The sequence below is a fragment of the Peromyscus leucopus genome, chromosome 5 (genome assembly GCF_004664715.2).
Source record: "Peromyscus leucopus breed LL Stock chromosome 5, UCI_PerLeu_2.1, whole genome shotgun sequence".
Taxonomy (NCBI): Eukaryota; Metazoa; Chordata; class Mammalia; order Rodentia; family Cricetidae; genus Peromyscus; species Peromyscus leucopus.
The window spans coordinates 122,099,179-122,115,236 of NC_051067.1; the positions used below are offsets into that span (position 1 = coordinate 122,099,179).

The 16,058-nt window shown below is 50.8% G+C and overlaps 1 protein-coding gene across 3 annotated transcripts; it reads right to left on the reverse strand.

Moving 5' to 3' along the window:
- Positions 1 to 1,060: 1,060 nt before the first annotated feature.
- Positions 1,061 to 16,003, reverse strand: Hsdl1 (hydroxysteroid dehydrogenase like 1). 3 transcript variants are annotated; one of them, XM_028875736.1, is made up of 6 exons: positions 15,923 to 16,003; positions 10,669 to 10,733; positions 8,722 to 8,947; positions 7,490 to 7,935; positions 7,098 to 7,325; positions 1,061 to 3,214 (listed from the first exon to the last, which is right to left on the reverse strand). In XM_028875736.1, the coding sequence occupies exons 3-6, from the start codon at positions 8,939 to 8,941 to the stop codon at positions 3,116 to 3,118; spliced, it is 993 nt and encodes a 330-aa protein (XP_028731569.1). In that variant the 5' UTR covers positions 8,942 to 8,947; positions 10,669 to 10,733; positions 15,923 to 16,003; the 3' UTR covers positions 1,061 to 3,115. The 3 variants fall into 3 exon arrangements, with proteins under 3 accessions (XP_028731569.1, XP_028731568.1, XP_037062196.1); XM_028875735.1 differs by lacking the exon at positions 10,669 to 10,733; XM_037206301.1 differs by lacking the exon at positions 10,669 to 10,733 and having other exon boundaries at positions 8,722 to 8,906; positions 15,923 to 15,997.
- Positions 16,004 to 16,058: the final 55 nt, after the last annotated feature.

The following is a 16,058-nucleotide window of genomic DNA, read 5'->3' on the forward strand; positions in this document are numbered from 1 at the left end:
GCAATTTCATTTGATCCCAGGGATGTAAGCATCAGCAGATTTTGGTGTTCATGGGGCTCCCAGGACTGATCCCACACAGACACCAGGGGATAACTGGGTAACCATATGACCACACCAGAGCTGCAGCTGTCCAGGGCTGAGGGTGTTGCAACTGAACATACCCCTCTCCTGGAGACACATCAAACTCAAAGCACACAGGAGGCACACTGTCAGTACTAAGTCAGGGACTATCAAGCTCACTGTGGGAAGATAGGAGAGACTGAGGGCACAGATTGTCAGGTCTGAGGAGACACCAGCAAGCCTCCAGTTCTCACAAAGAGATTTTTACATCACTGAGGTAAGCAAAACAAAAATGGCTGGTCAGGGGGCTGGACAGAGTTCAGTGGTTAAGAGCACTTACTGCTCTTGCAGAGGACTTGAGTTCAGTTCCCAGCAACCACATCAGGTAGCTCACAACCACCTGTAACTCCAGTCCAGATATCTGACTCTCTTTTCTGGTCTCTGTGGGCACCTGCACACATGTGGCATACACTCACACAGATACAAGATATAAAGAAAAATAAAATCTTAGGGGCTGGAGAGAGGTCTGGAGGACCCAGGTTTGATCCTCATCACCCACACAGTGGCTCATAACCATTTGTGACTCCAGTTCCAGGGATTCTGATGCCCTCTGGCCTCCAATGGCACCTCACACAGCCTCACATACATATAAACAAACTTATAAAGATGAATTTTCAAAGAACTTCAGAACTTCATCTGTTCTCTCTTTTTTTCTTCCCACTTTTTAAAACCTACACCTGGCTTTTGTACCTACCACAAGATCGAAATGGCTTGTGATGAGTCACCTCACCATCTCCACACTGCCAAGTTCATAACTCATCCTCACCTACTCAGCCATCAGAGGGGAAGAGCAAGATCCCTTGGGTGCTCTGCAGGTGCAGGCACATTGGTGTGCGCTCTGCTGCTTAATGAGTGACAGTCATGGCTGGTGACAAGTCAACTTCTGCTCATCAAGTCTACAAGGAGGGGAAGGGGAAGAACCTTTTCTGGCAGTGACACATGAAGGAAACAGTGATGCTTTTATTGTTACATTTTAATTCACAGGGTAAGTTACAAAGGTTCAAGTTCAGAGCTCTTCCTTCCTTGGTTTAAAAAAAAAACAAAAACAAAAAACAACAAAAAAACATGTCCACAGTGAGAAGAATAACTCTCGGCAGAGGGGCTAAGTATAAAAGCTAGGAAGCCTAAGGATGCCTGGTTTGGGTCTTCTCCTGGAGCCACGGATCACCACTGTGCTCTGAGTCTGCACCAATCATCAAGTTCTGGCTGCGTCCTGCTGAAGGACCATCACGGACAATGTGGACCTCTCTTATCACATAGCAAGGACTCTGCCCATTGCCTGACAAGTCTGAATACTGGACCACAGGACCTTACACAGAACTGACAGTGTGTCCCTCCTATGGATTTTGTTTTCTGAACCAGGGTTTCACTTTGTGGCCCATGATAGCCTTGAACTCCGGAGTCTTCCGCACCCCTACCCCCAGGGGATCATGCTTGATGACGTTTCAAGTAGAGCTGCTGCTGCTGCTGATCATGTATTCCCCAAAGTTCCCATCAGTATGACAGCAGTACCCACAAATGCTCTTCTGCCACCATCTCCAAGCAGAGTTCTGCACATGTTCTGAAGACATAATTGAGGACAGGAAGAACTTCAGAATCTAACCACTGATTTTCCGGATCCCAGTCACAGCTGTTCAACATAAAGGTGCACTTGCGCCTACGAGGGCTGGAATGTCACCTCAAATAATTCCACACAAGTCCCAACATTCCACCCCATATTCATTTCCCGGGCACAGCATCAGTACCACAATGTTAAGTGCCGCAGTCCTCCACTCTGCACACGACGCCATGGCTTACGGATTCCCAAGTGCTGGCTATGAAACCCGTACACGTGTTTGGTTTTACAAGACCGAATTAAACACAGTAAGTTTCAACACTCACCCATATCGTGGGGGTTTGTGTAAATTATCTTCTCACCAATAGAAGCATCCCCTATAATGTACACATTCATTACACAGGCCAAAAAATGAGCTTCTAACATCATTCCCATAATACCTCATACCACACACAAAAGTTGCTCATATTTTCACCACTATTCCACAAACACTTGATGATTTTATCAACAATGCTCCTGGGAAGAAATTGGACGACACAGAAAAGTGTACGAAAACCAGCCATAAGCAGCTCTGAAGGGGTCAGTTACAACATGGACGCACTGAGATATCACTACTTAGCCACAACAATTACCTTAGAAATCAAAAGATATTGTATCCCAATCTAGGAATGAAACCCGCCCACGGAGTTGGAAAGACAAAAACCACTCAAAGGAAGCAGCGTCAGACATGGTAAGCCCACGACAGGGTTGGGCAGGCTTTTACCAAGTGAAAAGGAGTAACCCAGACCTTTAATATGCTAAGGCTCCCCGTTACCTCGTCCTGACAAAGTCTCTACTAAAGTCATATCAATAACATTGCTCAGACACACATAGCACACAGCACACACATGTTCTGGGGGAAGCGTAGGGAAAGGCAGTGTGCACACACAGATGCCCCGACATGGAGCCATGTGGTGTGACACCATGTCTACTGCTAACACCATCTGCACTCACAGTTCACAGTTAGAAAATAACACTTCTCTGTTGTCTTCCTGATGAACGCTATTATTTTTTGAGATAGGTTTAAACTATGTATCCCTGGCTAGCCTGAAACTCACTACATAGCCCAGACAAACTCAGAGATCCATCTGTCTCCACCTCTCGAGTGCTGGGATTGAAGGCATGAGCCACCACGCCCAGAGTGATTTCCCTTACAGGAGCTGGCCAGTCTAACTGCTAGGAAAGTCTTCCCTTCTGTTCTCAGGCTTTGTGGCTATGTGCCCTGGGCCACCCGTGTGGTCCCTGAGGTTTTCTCACAGACTGAAAGTCGGCCTCGTGAAAGATGGCAACACACTAGGTACTCAGTAAGAGACAATATGCAGGTGAACTAAATGTGTTTTCCAAATGCCGGAATACTGCAGGTTACTGTGGCTTGGCCCAGCTTCTCCCGAGCTTCCAGATTCAGGCTTGGCAGGATAAGGCCTCTTTCCGTAGGGAGCGGTTGAGAAGGTTTGCTCCCCACACCCAGAGCCACTCAGGCATATACTGTGCGAAAAGAAACTACAAGCGAAAGAGAGAGAGAGAGAGACGTGGTTAGAATCCCAAACCATCAAAGCTGAAGAAACAAGGGTACCGACCAGTGCGGGATCGAACCCTGTTAACAGACATCTACTGACCACATTAAACAACAGAGTCTGAGCCCCTTCCATACCGAGGTTTGCTTCTGCATAGGGCACTCACCTCGATTCACTCAAGGTAGCAGCACAAGGCGGGACGACGCCCCATCGTGAGGCCCCACCATCAGCGCCTGCTCCCTTTCTGTTCCATTCTGGGAACGAATGTCCTAAGTAAAACATTCTAAATCCAAGGAGAAGCTACAGCTGTACCACCCCGAACAGGGTTTCATCTAAATCCAAGGAGATGGAAGAGTCTTGCAGGAGTCCCTTGGGAGGCCCCGGGAGTGGCTCGTCCAAATCCAGGGGCCCCTGAGACAGGTGAGACCCTGGGAGCCCGGGTGGTACTCGTTACACGTATGTCAGTGTTTCCTTAGTGGGAAGGGGGCTAAGTCGAGTCAACCAGAGAACAGTTCTCCAGCACGCCAGTCAAGCGCTGGCTCCTTTGGCAGCTGTCTGTGGGGGTGAGGGAAGAGGAGTGATGAACTTTATCCTCAGGGTGCAGACCATGAAGCGCTGGAGTTTCACAGGCACACTCCTGAGTCAGGGTTAAGTTACAGCTGTACTTTATGGTGAAAGCTAAGCATGCCCAGAGCATCCCTGTCCATCACGTTCACCTCCGTAACCTCAGACTGCGCATGGACCAACTCTAGATGGTATGTATAGGCGTCCTGAATAACCCATGCCCTTCGTTATGGGAGACATTGCTCCAGAGACGGTGCCTCACTCTTCTTGTCCTCCGCAGGTCAGTCTTTATCTACTCCTAAACCCTGGCTGCACTACTTTGGGCTTTGCCCTCCCCTACCTAAGATCTCACTTCACTCCATTAGACAGGGAAGCAAACCACCCTGAGCTGGGGTGGTGACAGTCCCCAACTGAAGCAAGAGTTTGGGAAGCAGAGGCACACAGGAAGGAGTTTCAGGCTCTTAAACTCTTTTTTTTTTTGGGGGGGGGGGGGGTTCAAGACAGGGTTTCTCTGTGTAGTTTTGGAGCCTGTCCTGGATCTCGCTCTATAGACCAGGCTGGCCTTAAACTCACAGAGATCCGCCTGGCTCTGCCTCCCGAGTGCTGAGATTAAAGGTGTGCGCCACCACTGCCCGGCCTTTTAAACTCTTTAGAGTTTGAGTCACGTCACGGGTGCTGACCCATCCGAGCTTAAGAGGGCAGTGCTCCGGGGGCAGCAAAAACACCAGTGGAGGCCAGAAAGTTCAGAAAGACACCGGAAGGCACAGTGACCATGCACACTCTTGTCAGTCTCCACCTGGCTTCCCTCGGCCATCCCCACCTCAGCTGGAACTCCTTCCTCCGCTTTGCCCTGCTGTGCTGAGACTCTCACCTAGCCCTTCTCCTTACACGCGCTCTCTGCGGCGTTACCAAACGCTGCCAACCTGCGACCCTGTCTCCGGCAGGAACCCCTCGCCTGAACACCGAGCTGTGCAGCTGCCGCCTCAGCTGCTCCGCCCGGCTCCCCAGCACCCTTGTACCAGCTGTGCTCAGCTCCACTAGCGTTCGTCACACCTGATTACCCCTCCTCAGGCAGCCGCCTATCTGGACCAGAGTAGTCCCAATCCTTCCTGTTCCATCTACCGACGTGTTCCACGTCTCCAGGCGGGAGGCACCTCTCCTGCGAGGTTCACTGCTGGAGCAGAAATCCACCAATGCACATCTGCTATCAACTTCCTCCTCCCGGCAACGAACAAATGCAGAACACCGTTCTCGTTAAACTCACAGCATAAGGAGGCCAACTGGGGTGAGAAGTGTCACCGTTTGTTTGACATATCCCAAATCTGTTCCTTACAGCCAAAGGATGACTGAGGGTGAAAATCTTCATCAAACTGAGACCTTTGTGACCCTAAGAAAGCAATAACTACATGGGAAAAGTCACAGCCAGAGCCAACAGAGAAGTACAGCGTGGCCAAGACAGTGGTGGATGACTATCTTGGCTGTGAAACAAGCAGAGGCTGGAGAGATGCTCAGTGGTTAAGAGCACTGGCTGCTCTTCACCAAGACTGGAGTTCGGTCAGTTCCCAGCACAAATGTCAGACGTCTCCTAACTACCCGGAACTCCAGTTCCAGGGGATCTGACACGCTCTTCTGGCCTCTGTGGGCACTGCAATCATGTGCTTATACCCACAGAAACATGCATAAACACATACAATTTAAAAATGCTTTAAAAGGGCATCACCCTAAAAATTAAGGGGGAAAGAGACAAAAGAAACAGATTGGCAAGGTTAAAACACAAGTTCTCACAGCTCTGCACAGAAAACTACCCTGGGACTAAAGAGCTTCATGGGACTTCTTGGCAGAAAATACATTTTTGTTGCCTATAGTGGTGCTAGGGATCGAATCCAGGGTCCCATGCTTGCACTGAGCAACATCCCTAGTTCATCTATTCGTTCTCTCTCAATTTTAAACTTTTTCTATTTTGAGGCAAGGTCTTGATAAGTTGCTCAGGCTGGCCTTGAACTCACTCTACAGTTCAGGCAGACTCTGTAATCCTTCTGCCTCAGCCTCCAGAGTAGCCAGGATTACCAGCCTGCACTTGCCCCGGCAGCTGCATCTCTAAGAGAACTTCAGGGTCTTAGAGCCACTTTTCACTTTTTGTTTTTGTTTTGAGAAAGAAAAGGTCAGGCTGACCCTAAATTGAGATCTTCCTGCCTCAGCCTCTTGCCTATTGAAAAGATGGCTGGCCTACCATAGCCAGCCTTAAACTACTTTTTGGGCTTCTCTACTCAGTTCTCAAGTATGGACTCGGAAAGAGTTACTAAGACAGCTTTTTAGACAAACCTATAGCTCTGAGCCTTTAGACAAAAGTAAGAATTACGTGCTAATTTACTCATGTTTATTTTGTGGTAGTAAACTAAATTATCTTTATGTATAACAGCCCCCAAACTATTTTAACTGGTAATCAGAAATGCCCAGTAAATTCCAAATCTGGGAACATCTATATCTATTCCAGATAATAAGAAACAAATTATTATAAATCTCTAGTTACTGCCCTTGTAATTAAAATCACAATTTTAAATATTTCATAAAGTTCACATATTTTTCTTTTTTGGTTTTTCAAGACATGGTTTCTCTGTGTAACAGCTCTGGCTGTCCTGGAACTCACTCTTGTAGACCAGGCTGGCTTCAGACTCACCTGCCTCTGCCTCCTGAGAGCTGGGATTAAAGGCGTGTGCCACCACACCTGGCAGAAGCTCAAATACTCTTTCAAGTATTTTTATTACACTTATTTGTGGGTGCACGCATGCCCTGGTGTGTGTGGAGACCTGAGGACAACTTGTGGAAGGCACTGCTCTTCCTCCACCATGTGGGGCTTAGAGACCAAATTCAGGTCGTCAGGCCTGGAGGCGAGCACCTTTACCTGCCGAGGCAGCTGGCTGGCCCCAAATACTCTTAAAATCCTTGTTTTATCTGAACAACAACAACAACAAATCTTAGAAAAAATTCTAGATTTCCTGAGTAAACGAATCTAAGAATACATGGAGGTTTACGGCCCTACCTTAGGGCTTTCTGAACTGGACTGTGCACATAGCATTTCCCCTTCAGACATCACCAACTTCTCTGCACTGAAATCCCTATTCAAGCTGAAGCAGCCTATTTCATGTTTGGGGGGTGGGGGATTTGAAAATTTTTACATGAATCACCCCACATGAGCATCTAGCACTGTAAGTGAAATCACTGAGACATGAGGTGTGAGTGAGGATTCCCAACCCTCGGTCCCTGGCAAGGCTCACAGAGCTGTGGCTCTGACGGCATGGGGCTACCTGAATAGAGTGGGACCAGTAGCCTGTGGTCCTTTTCGAAATGCCCAGGGTCGACACTGCATGCTGTGCATACACTCTCGGCGAAGGTGCCAGCCACGGGCATCTGTGCAGGAAGCTGCCGGGTGCCGTCACACCGGTGGTCACGTAGAAGGGGATCAGACTCTGCACGAAGATCCCTTTAGACGCATACTCATACTGCAGGGCTCGGCTGAAGTGGTCCAGATAGGCCTGGGGGGACAGAAGAGGGGGGGGAACGACTCTGAACCTAGAAGGACTTTGAAAGAAAACCCAGGAGCAAAAGACTTGCCTAGTCCCATCTTGGGAAAAACTGCCAGCATAAGCAAATGGGAGCTGACTACTCCCTGACCATCCCACGGGAAGAAGAGTCTGACCTTGGATGCAGAAATGGCAGCCAGCTGTGGCGTGGGCTTGCAGCAGGCGCCAGAAGACACTGTGACGATGGCACCCTTCTTTCTCGCCACCATTCCCGGAAGCACTATGTGGACCATCAAGCTTGCGGCCGCAATGTTCACATTCACAATGTCCCAGAGCGTGTCCTCGGGAATCTGGGTGAAATACTGGGGGTAGGGGTAGAATGCACCCATGTCATTCACCAGGATGCCAATGTCTCTGTCTCTCAGGGCTTCTCGGATTGGAGCATAAACCTCCCGGCCTCTGCTGAAGTCTGCTACCATGACAACTGTCTCCACCCTGTAGGTGTCAGCTATGTGCTTGGCCACGGCCTGCAGCTTCTCTTCTTCATGGCTGATCAGGATGATGTTGAGTCCACGGCTCGCTAACTCCTCAGCATAGGCCTTCCCAATGCCATCTGTGGCCCCTGCAAGGCAAGCCAGGAGGCATGAGCGTGGTGAAGCATGGCATCCCTCCAGAGAACCAGAACTGCTCACTGTTGCTCTCACCAGAGAAAAATGTACGCTGAGGGGAAATGCACAACGTCTGCCAGTTAAGGATGACACTGAACTGATAAGGTGAATCATAATGCTAGAGGTCCTCAGGCAGGGACCGGCAAGAGGGCTCAGTGGGTATAGGTACTTGCCGCCAAGTCTGACGATCTGAGTTCAAACCCCAGGACCCACATGGTGGAAGGAGAGAACTGACTCCCAAAAGCTGTTCCCAGACTTTTATATGTACACATGGCATACATGCGTGCATACACTCTAAGATACCCTGACAGACAGACAGACCAGGCACTGCTCACACTCAGCCAGAAGGAGTAGGATACTACGGTAGGACTGTTTCCAAACTCACCCCTGACTTGCTCAGGTGTCAGGATGAGCTTTCTGGGACACTTGAGATAAGTCACAATGCAATTCAAACTAGGCAAAGCATTTCTGAGAGCTTTGACAACCCCTAAGGGCAATGTCAAAACAGACAGCAGAAAAGACATGTGGGGGGTGGGAAGTGGGGGACTGGGGACAGGGAGCTGGAGTAATGAGGGGGATGCCTCTGAGGGTAGGGCTCCATGAAGTGAGGTGGGGAGAGTGCAGAATGAGGTCTCAGCAGGAGGCCAAAGCCTCCAGTTAAACTCTGTAGCTCCTTGCTGGAAGCACTGACTCAAAACACAACCCAAACAGAAAGGTCACTGGAGCTGAAACCAAGTTACCACTGACGACGGCCCATCTTCCATACTGCTTGATGAGGTCGGGCCTGCTCCCCAGGCGAGGGATGAAGTGCAGCCTGACCAGGCTGTAGAAGTCACAGATGACCGTGATGCTCTTCCTGGCTGTGTACCAGGCTCCCACCAAGGCCAGTGCTTCCATATAGCAGTTGCAAGACCTGGCAATTTCCCTGTACAAGAGGTAGAAGCTGTCAACGGCAGCCATGGCAACCTGCAGGGACAAGGAGAGAGAGAGCGCGAGCTGTACTTTGTGGACAGAGCGGACCTCCTCAGATGGAGGAGGGAGAACCCCGGGCCCAGAACAAAAAGAAACATGAGTGCCCTACTTCCGAGCGGCAGGAGGCGCAATTACCACGGATGGCAGCTGGGATGTGTCCAGCTCCTGGCGTCATTCAGTCAGCAAGTGTACAGAGGACCTACTGCCTCAACAGTGGCAAGTAGAATGAACACAGGTAGTAACATCACGTGGCCTTGGCCCCAAGAAACATGCATATTAAATAAAAGGAGCACCCCCAAAACATGAGGCAATGGCGCCCTTCCGCAAGAGCGCAGCAGGCCCTCCCTCTCCCTTACTAAGTGTGCACACAGTAAACACTAAAGGGCAGACCCGTCCCAAGTACTGTGACAGGTGTTCAGGATCCAAGACAGGGGCAGGCATTTAACAATTAAAATGCAATCTCATCTGGGAACCTGAGCCTCCAAGCAGAGGGGACCCTGGCGAGGTGGACGGAGGCCAGGCATGCATGGTCTTGATGGCCTGACCAAGGGCTGTGCTCCATCCTGGACCATCAGAGGAGCCACCGCAGTCAGATCCAGGGTCCACTAAATGGCCAGAAGAGCCTGAAGGCTCCCGCGCACAGTCAGACGGCTGAGATCACACACAGGAAACTAGATGAAGCACCACCCCCTCTCCCTCAAAAAAAGAGAATACAGAACTTGTGGGAATGACGGACTTCTGGAAGGAAATCCATTTAAAGTGAGATGAGGGGAGTCCTGAAAACAGTCAACACGGCGGCAAACATGGCACACGCCTTGGGGAAGGAGCAGGTGCCGCCCCCCCCCCCCACTGTGATTTAATTCAAGCTCTATCAGGCTTCGCAGAGGGAAAAATGAAACAAACTAACCACCAAGCAGGAACCTGTGAGCACATCCCCTCCCAGGAAAACGCCGAACGCAGAGGGAAGCATGAAGAGAAAGCTGAGCAACAGCCACAGACAGAAGACACGCGGAGGCAAGCTGTGGAGGCCCTGACCACACAGGGCACTCTCCTTGGTAAGTTCCACATTTCCACCATGTGGGAGAAACGGCGCTGACGTCACGGTAAGTTCTGAAAGCTATTCTCAACCTGGGTAGTGATGTGGACACGTAATTTGGGAGGGTGAGGACGAAGGAGTCCCAGTTTGAGCCCAAAAAGCTGGGCTATTTATAAAAAATAAATATAAAAATAAAAAAATCAGACCCCAGCTGAACTGGTGGTATATGCCTTTAATCCCAGCACTGAGGAGGCAGAGGTAGGTGGCTCTCTGTGAGTTCAAAGCCAGCCTGGTCTACATAGTACATTCCAGACCAGCCAGGGCTACACACAGAGACTGCCTTAAAACAACAACAACAAACAAACAAACAAACAAACAACCCAGGCCCCATAGCACAGGTCTGTGATCCCAACCACTGGCGAGGCTAAAGTGGTAAAATCGAGTTCAAAGCCAGTCTGGAACTTAATGAAAAACATCTAAGGGGGTGGGGGTGGGGGTGGGGAGTGGCTTAGCCAACATGAAGTCCAGGCTACAAGCACCAGCCAGGGAGGGAGAAAAGGAAGGGGGGAGCGAGGGAGAGAGGAGGGAGGGGATGAAGGGATGCAGCTACTGCCCCTCTGCCCCAGCTTCCCCAAGACTCGGGACACCGGTGAAGGAAATCCAGTGGAGGGTGCCTGACCTCAGGGGGCTTCTGCTCTCCTCACTGACGGCCGGTCTTCCCTTGCTGCCGGCTCTGAAGGGCAGCTGTGAAGGAAAAGCAAGCCAACAAGAAACAAAGCCACGGCTCAGCTGGGAACACTTTAACTAAGATCAATGCTTGCAAAACAAAGCAAAAGTTTTAATGCATGAGTCGGCAGCAGAGAGTGTGCGTCTGGGGACAGTCCCCTGGCCTTGGTGGCACAGTGGAGAGGGCATGCCTTCCTTGTCCTGACTCTTTCCTTCTTAGGGACACATCATCGGCTAGGACAAAAACCCATCCAGGTGAGCCTGGGGAACAAGGGCAATCTACACGGCCCTCAGAGCGCCTGCGCCTGAGCGGCCGGCTGCCCACGACACCTGGCTCTGGTCTCTCCACCTGCCTGTGCAGGGTCACCCTCTCTCTCCACTACCTTCCTCGGGCCTCAGCAGCACCTGTTTGAACTCTCCCCCCACCACAACAGCCAGCCTGTGTGGTCCACACCCAAAGCCTGGTAGCTTCTGACTGGCCTGCCTGCACCCGGGTACCCAACACTTTCTCATGCCCTGGCAGGAAGGAGAGGGGCTTGAAGGAGGGGGACGGGGATTTGGGGGGCTTGGCAGGATTCTCCATGTTCCCCCTGGAGACCCTTCCCCAGCGTGCCACTGTCAAGAACTGCTGAGACAGTGGCCCCACCAACTGTGAGGTGTTGCTTAGAAACAGGCACTGACAGCCCTGGTGGTCTGGAGCCTTGACATGGGAAAAAAACACCATTCAGTCATTCCCCCCAGCCAGGTCAGGGCGAGACCTGACTCACACCCACCAAACTCACAGAGGCCTCATGTGGTCAAACACCAGATCGTTTATGAATAAAGCACAAAGTCATCAAAGGACCTAAACCGGTGGTCACTGCCGTGTGTGTGTGTGTGTGGGGGGGGGGGGGTTGGGAAGTTGTCCTCACCTAGGAAAAATGTGTATGGAAAACAAAACCATTCAAACAGAGCAGAAGATGGCACCTGAATGTCCCAGACCAAAGACAACTTGAGACATCAGGAATCTCCTGGGCCCATAGGCCTGGAGACCCACAGAGAGATAACTGACCATCTGTGAGGTAGGGGGTTCGCAGAACTGCTGAGGGAGGAGGCCAAAACGGAGCATACACGGGACACTTCTGATAGATGAGTAAGATCCCTCTGACAAAAAGCCAGCCCCCACTCCAGGCACAGTCCGGAGGCATGCCTGGACATTCCCATGTGTCCTGACATGGGGACAGGAAGGTCAGAGGCAGGGTGGGTGACATGACCACAGTCTCCACAGGGTCACAGTCAAGGCGTGTGAATGACTCTGGGAGCTAGCAAGGGTGAGGACAATCTTCCCTGGGGTCTCCAGAAGGACCGTGCTGGGGACTGTGACTTCGGTGTGGTGAGGTGAACTTTAGTCTCTGACCTGCAGAACTATAAATAAGGAAATAATCATATGTTAAGTCATGTCACAGAAGGAAGTATGGTGGGCCCAGGGACAGATGCCTGGAAGAAGGGATGCACAGACAGATAATGCACTGTCAGTCTGGAAGACACTGCGACAGGCCCTAGGCCATAACCATAGTGTTAACGGGAAGCAAGTCCTTTGCTCTTGGACGGAAGGGTGACCCTGCAGGCTGGGAAGGACCCTCTGCAGCCACAGGTGTGGTGCTCTTCATCTGGCTCGGGCATGTCCATTGAGCCTGCCTTGTACACAGAACCCTGAGTCCTGCTTAGCCTTCTAAGTCAGCTCCTGTCCACTCGCTCTCCTTGGTTCAAATCCCCGGTCACCAAGGGTCTTGAGGGGCAACCTTCTCCGCCTAAGGCCCCTCCTCTCCTATCAACCCAGCTCCATCCTCTGCTGCTCTGCCTCTAACACAATATTTCACTTGTCTCTGCCTCTGCAACTGGAGCTCAGGCCTCCGGAGGTCAGGAGCTGTGTCCAAAACCAATTTCTCCATAATTAAATATGGGCATGGTGGCACATTTATTTAATCTCAGAAATCAAGAGGCAGAGGCAAGTGGGTATCTGTGAGTTCAAAGACATCCTAGTCTACAAGTGAGAATGTGTGCCAAAAATAAAAAAAAAATTTCAAAAGAAACTAGAAAACACATTCCAAAGTGTAAAACCTACCAATCACAGTTCGAAGGAAAACAAACACTTACTCAGTGACCAGCCCAATAAAAGCAGCATCCAATAAGTTCTAGGACACCCAGGCTTTCTCCTTGTTCCCTCTTCTACATTGAAGGGGACACCCTCCTTAAAGCTGGGGTTTGTTTATTTATTTATTTTTTTTTTGAGGCACAGGCTGCCATTGATCTTATCTCAGCATCTTGAATGCTGGCATCACAGCGTGTACCCCAAACCTGCTACTCTGGCTCTTTCTGTAAAGAGCTCTGTCTGTTCACAACACTTCACAACGCCGCTGAGTGCCTGCCTGTTTGAGTGGCTTCTGAGGAGTTCCCCCATGTCCTGAGCTGACCTGCATCCTCCTCTTCCGGAGACTCCTCTACCCGCTGAGGTCACAGCTTTCCTGTAGGTCATGACACTCCCACATACAAGTCCTGCCCATGCTACCACCAGCCCAGGGCCACCACTCAAATTCTTCATAACGTCTCTTGGGCACTGGTGCAGGCATTCACGAAGGGGCATGCTCCACAGCGGAACTGCTGGGCCACAGGCACTCAAGGGTTCCACTCTACCTCGCCGATCCTTTCCACAGTGCAGGCCTGACTCACCTGCCTCACAGGTGGGGGTGCACACTGCCTCCTCTGTGCCACCTGCAGGAACACCCAAGAGTTCACCAAACAACAGGGTGTGTAGGAGTGGTTAGTAATGGGGCCAAGACTTCTCTGAACCATGTGTGACGCTGCTCTGAATCTCTGAAATGCCCCTTCCCATCGTTTGTCCCTCTTCCTATTATATTGTCTTCTTTCTCAGGATGACAAGAATTCCTGACAGACTCTAGACACATGCTCTTGCTGATATTTCTTGCTAGCCTTGTTGATAAGCTGGATGTCTTTGTTTCCAAATCCCTTCCTTTCCAAGCAGTGCTCATCACATTTTACTTCACACTGCATCCCCTGGCAGGAATTTCCTCACAGTATTTTCTAGAAGTTCTTCTGATTTAAGTCTGCAACCCTGGCTTCTGTAATGGTGGCAACCGGTTTTCATGCATCCTCTGTAGGGCTCCACGGTGCCAAAATGCTGTGTATACAAGATTGCTTAGCAAATACAACATTGCCTTAGTAAATCCCATTAGATACCGTTTGAGCCAGAGCTCAAGTTTCACGCTTGAAGAGAAAAAAAACCCAAAACTTTGTATCAGCATTCTGACAAATTCTCTTACAGGTCAGTGAGATTTGGGGAGTTCCTCCCCTTCTTCTGCCTATTTTTCATCACTGACTGAACCAGCAGTAAGGTTGAGGGGAAAGAACAGCAACATGGGAACCAGAACCCAGGACTCTTACCCAAGATTCAACACCCCTGAGATCCAGGTCTCTACTTAGGCACCAGGAATACAGGCAACAGCAGCCCGCGCCTAGGCACTCATCCAAAATAACTGAAACTTTTTGCTTGCACTAAACGTTTGTAAAGCAGGTTCCTGTCAGCCTTACTCACTAGCCAAAAGATGAAACTACCAAAATGTCCACCAACTGATGACCACAATGTGACCCAAACATAATACAATGGGATATTACTGAGCTCTAAGAAGGAATGGGGCATGAATACATGCTGTGGCATGAAAACATGAGGCTGAGGGACAGAAGCTAGACACAACACATGTATAAAACATGTTTGCAATAGGGAAATCTGATTAGGAGCACTGACTGGGGGCAACATGGGGCCCAAATTGCAGCTGATGGGGTGGAATTTCTTTGGGGGTGGTGGGAATTACCTGGAACTAGGGGGTGACAACTGACCAGCACTGTAAATGTACTACAAAGTGCTAAGTTGCACCTTTCAAAATAGCTAAAATGATGAATTTTGCCTCAAAGAAAAAAAAATCCACTGGGAACTGGGAAGATGGCTCTGCAGATTAAATGTTTGCTGTGCAAGGCTGAGTTGAGATCCCCAGTAGTATGTAAGAGTGGAAAACAGTGGAACCAATTTGTAACCCCAGTACTGGGAGGGAAAAAGCAATCGAGGATCATGGGGACCAGTCCGTCTAGCCTAAAGGAAACTCTGGGTTCAGTGAAAGACATTTTCTCAAAAAATAAGGTGGAGCGCAACAGACACTGACCTGTGGCTTTCACACCCACACATGAGCAACACCCCCCACACACACACAACACACACACTCCACTAATAAAGTAGTGTTGAACTCTGCACTTCTGAAATATTCCCGAACTAACCAGTTACTCTGAAAAAGAGAGATCCTATTCTTGGGGATTAAGTTACACTACAACACACTGTCCTTTCCCCATCACATGTAAAAGGGGCTAACACTTCCCGGCTACAAGGAGAATTAGCTGAGGTGATACATAAGAAGCACTGACTTCGCAACCACTCAATAAACCTTAGCCACTAGACAGGATTACTACTCAGGGTTCGATGTTAGCTCCCGCTTTTTGTACTGACCGGACTTTAAGAAAAAGCTTCTAAGCGCGTTATCCCTATGGCTTCACTTTACTCCTTCCTTCAGTCTCATGAGGAAAAGGACGCAGAGTCACATCCCAGGATGTCACAGCTAAGACCTGAGACTAAGGCACGGCTCAGAGCCCTGGCTGGTGGTCCATGAGAGCCCGCCCCCCCACCGGCCCGTGGTAACCTTTATCCCCTGCGGTCACCGCCCAGGGGTGCGGCTGAGTCCCGGTGGTAGAACAAGGACTCGCCACCTCGTTTCCCCATCCCTCCCCTGCGACGCCGGGCGACGCCCAGAGACTCTGCAGAACCCACCCGGCTCTGCAGGATCTGCGCGCTTTCTTCAGCAGCGCTGCCATTCTGCATCAGTTCTGAATCCTAGAACCCATTCAGACCCAGTGGCGGGGAAAGAAGGATAAAGAGGCACCGAAAAAAGGGCGGTCCCGGGGCGTGTCGCGTGTGCGAGCCGTGGGGCGAAGATGAGGCCCGGGACACCTGCACGGGCTGCTGAGGGACCGCCGGGAGCGCGGAACCAAGAGTTCGCAGCTACGGGGCGCGGCAGGGGGGTGGGGTGGGGACGACCCCGAGGGTCGGGGTCCCCGGGGGCGTGGCCAGGGCCGGAAGCGGGGCGCGAGAGGCGCGGGCGCGATACCTGCAGCAAGCGGCGCGGTCTCCGAAGCCCGTCCCGCCGCCAGTCCGCGCAGCCGCCGCCCCGGACTCCGTCGCAGGTCCGCTACCCACGTGATCTGCGCACGCGCCCGGGTGGAGCTCCCCACTAGGCCCGCCCT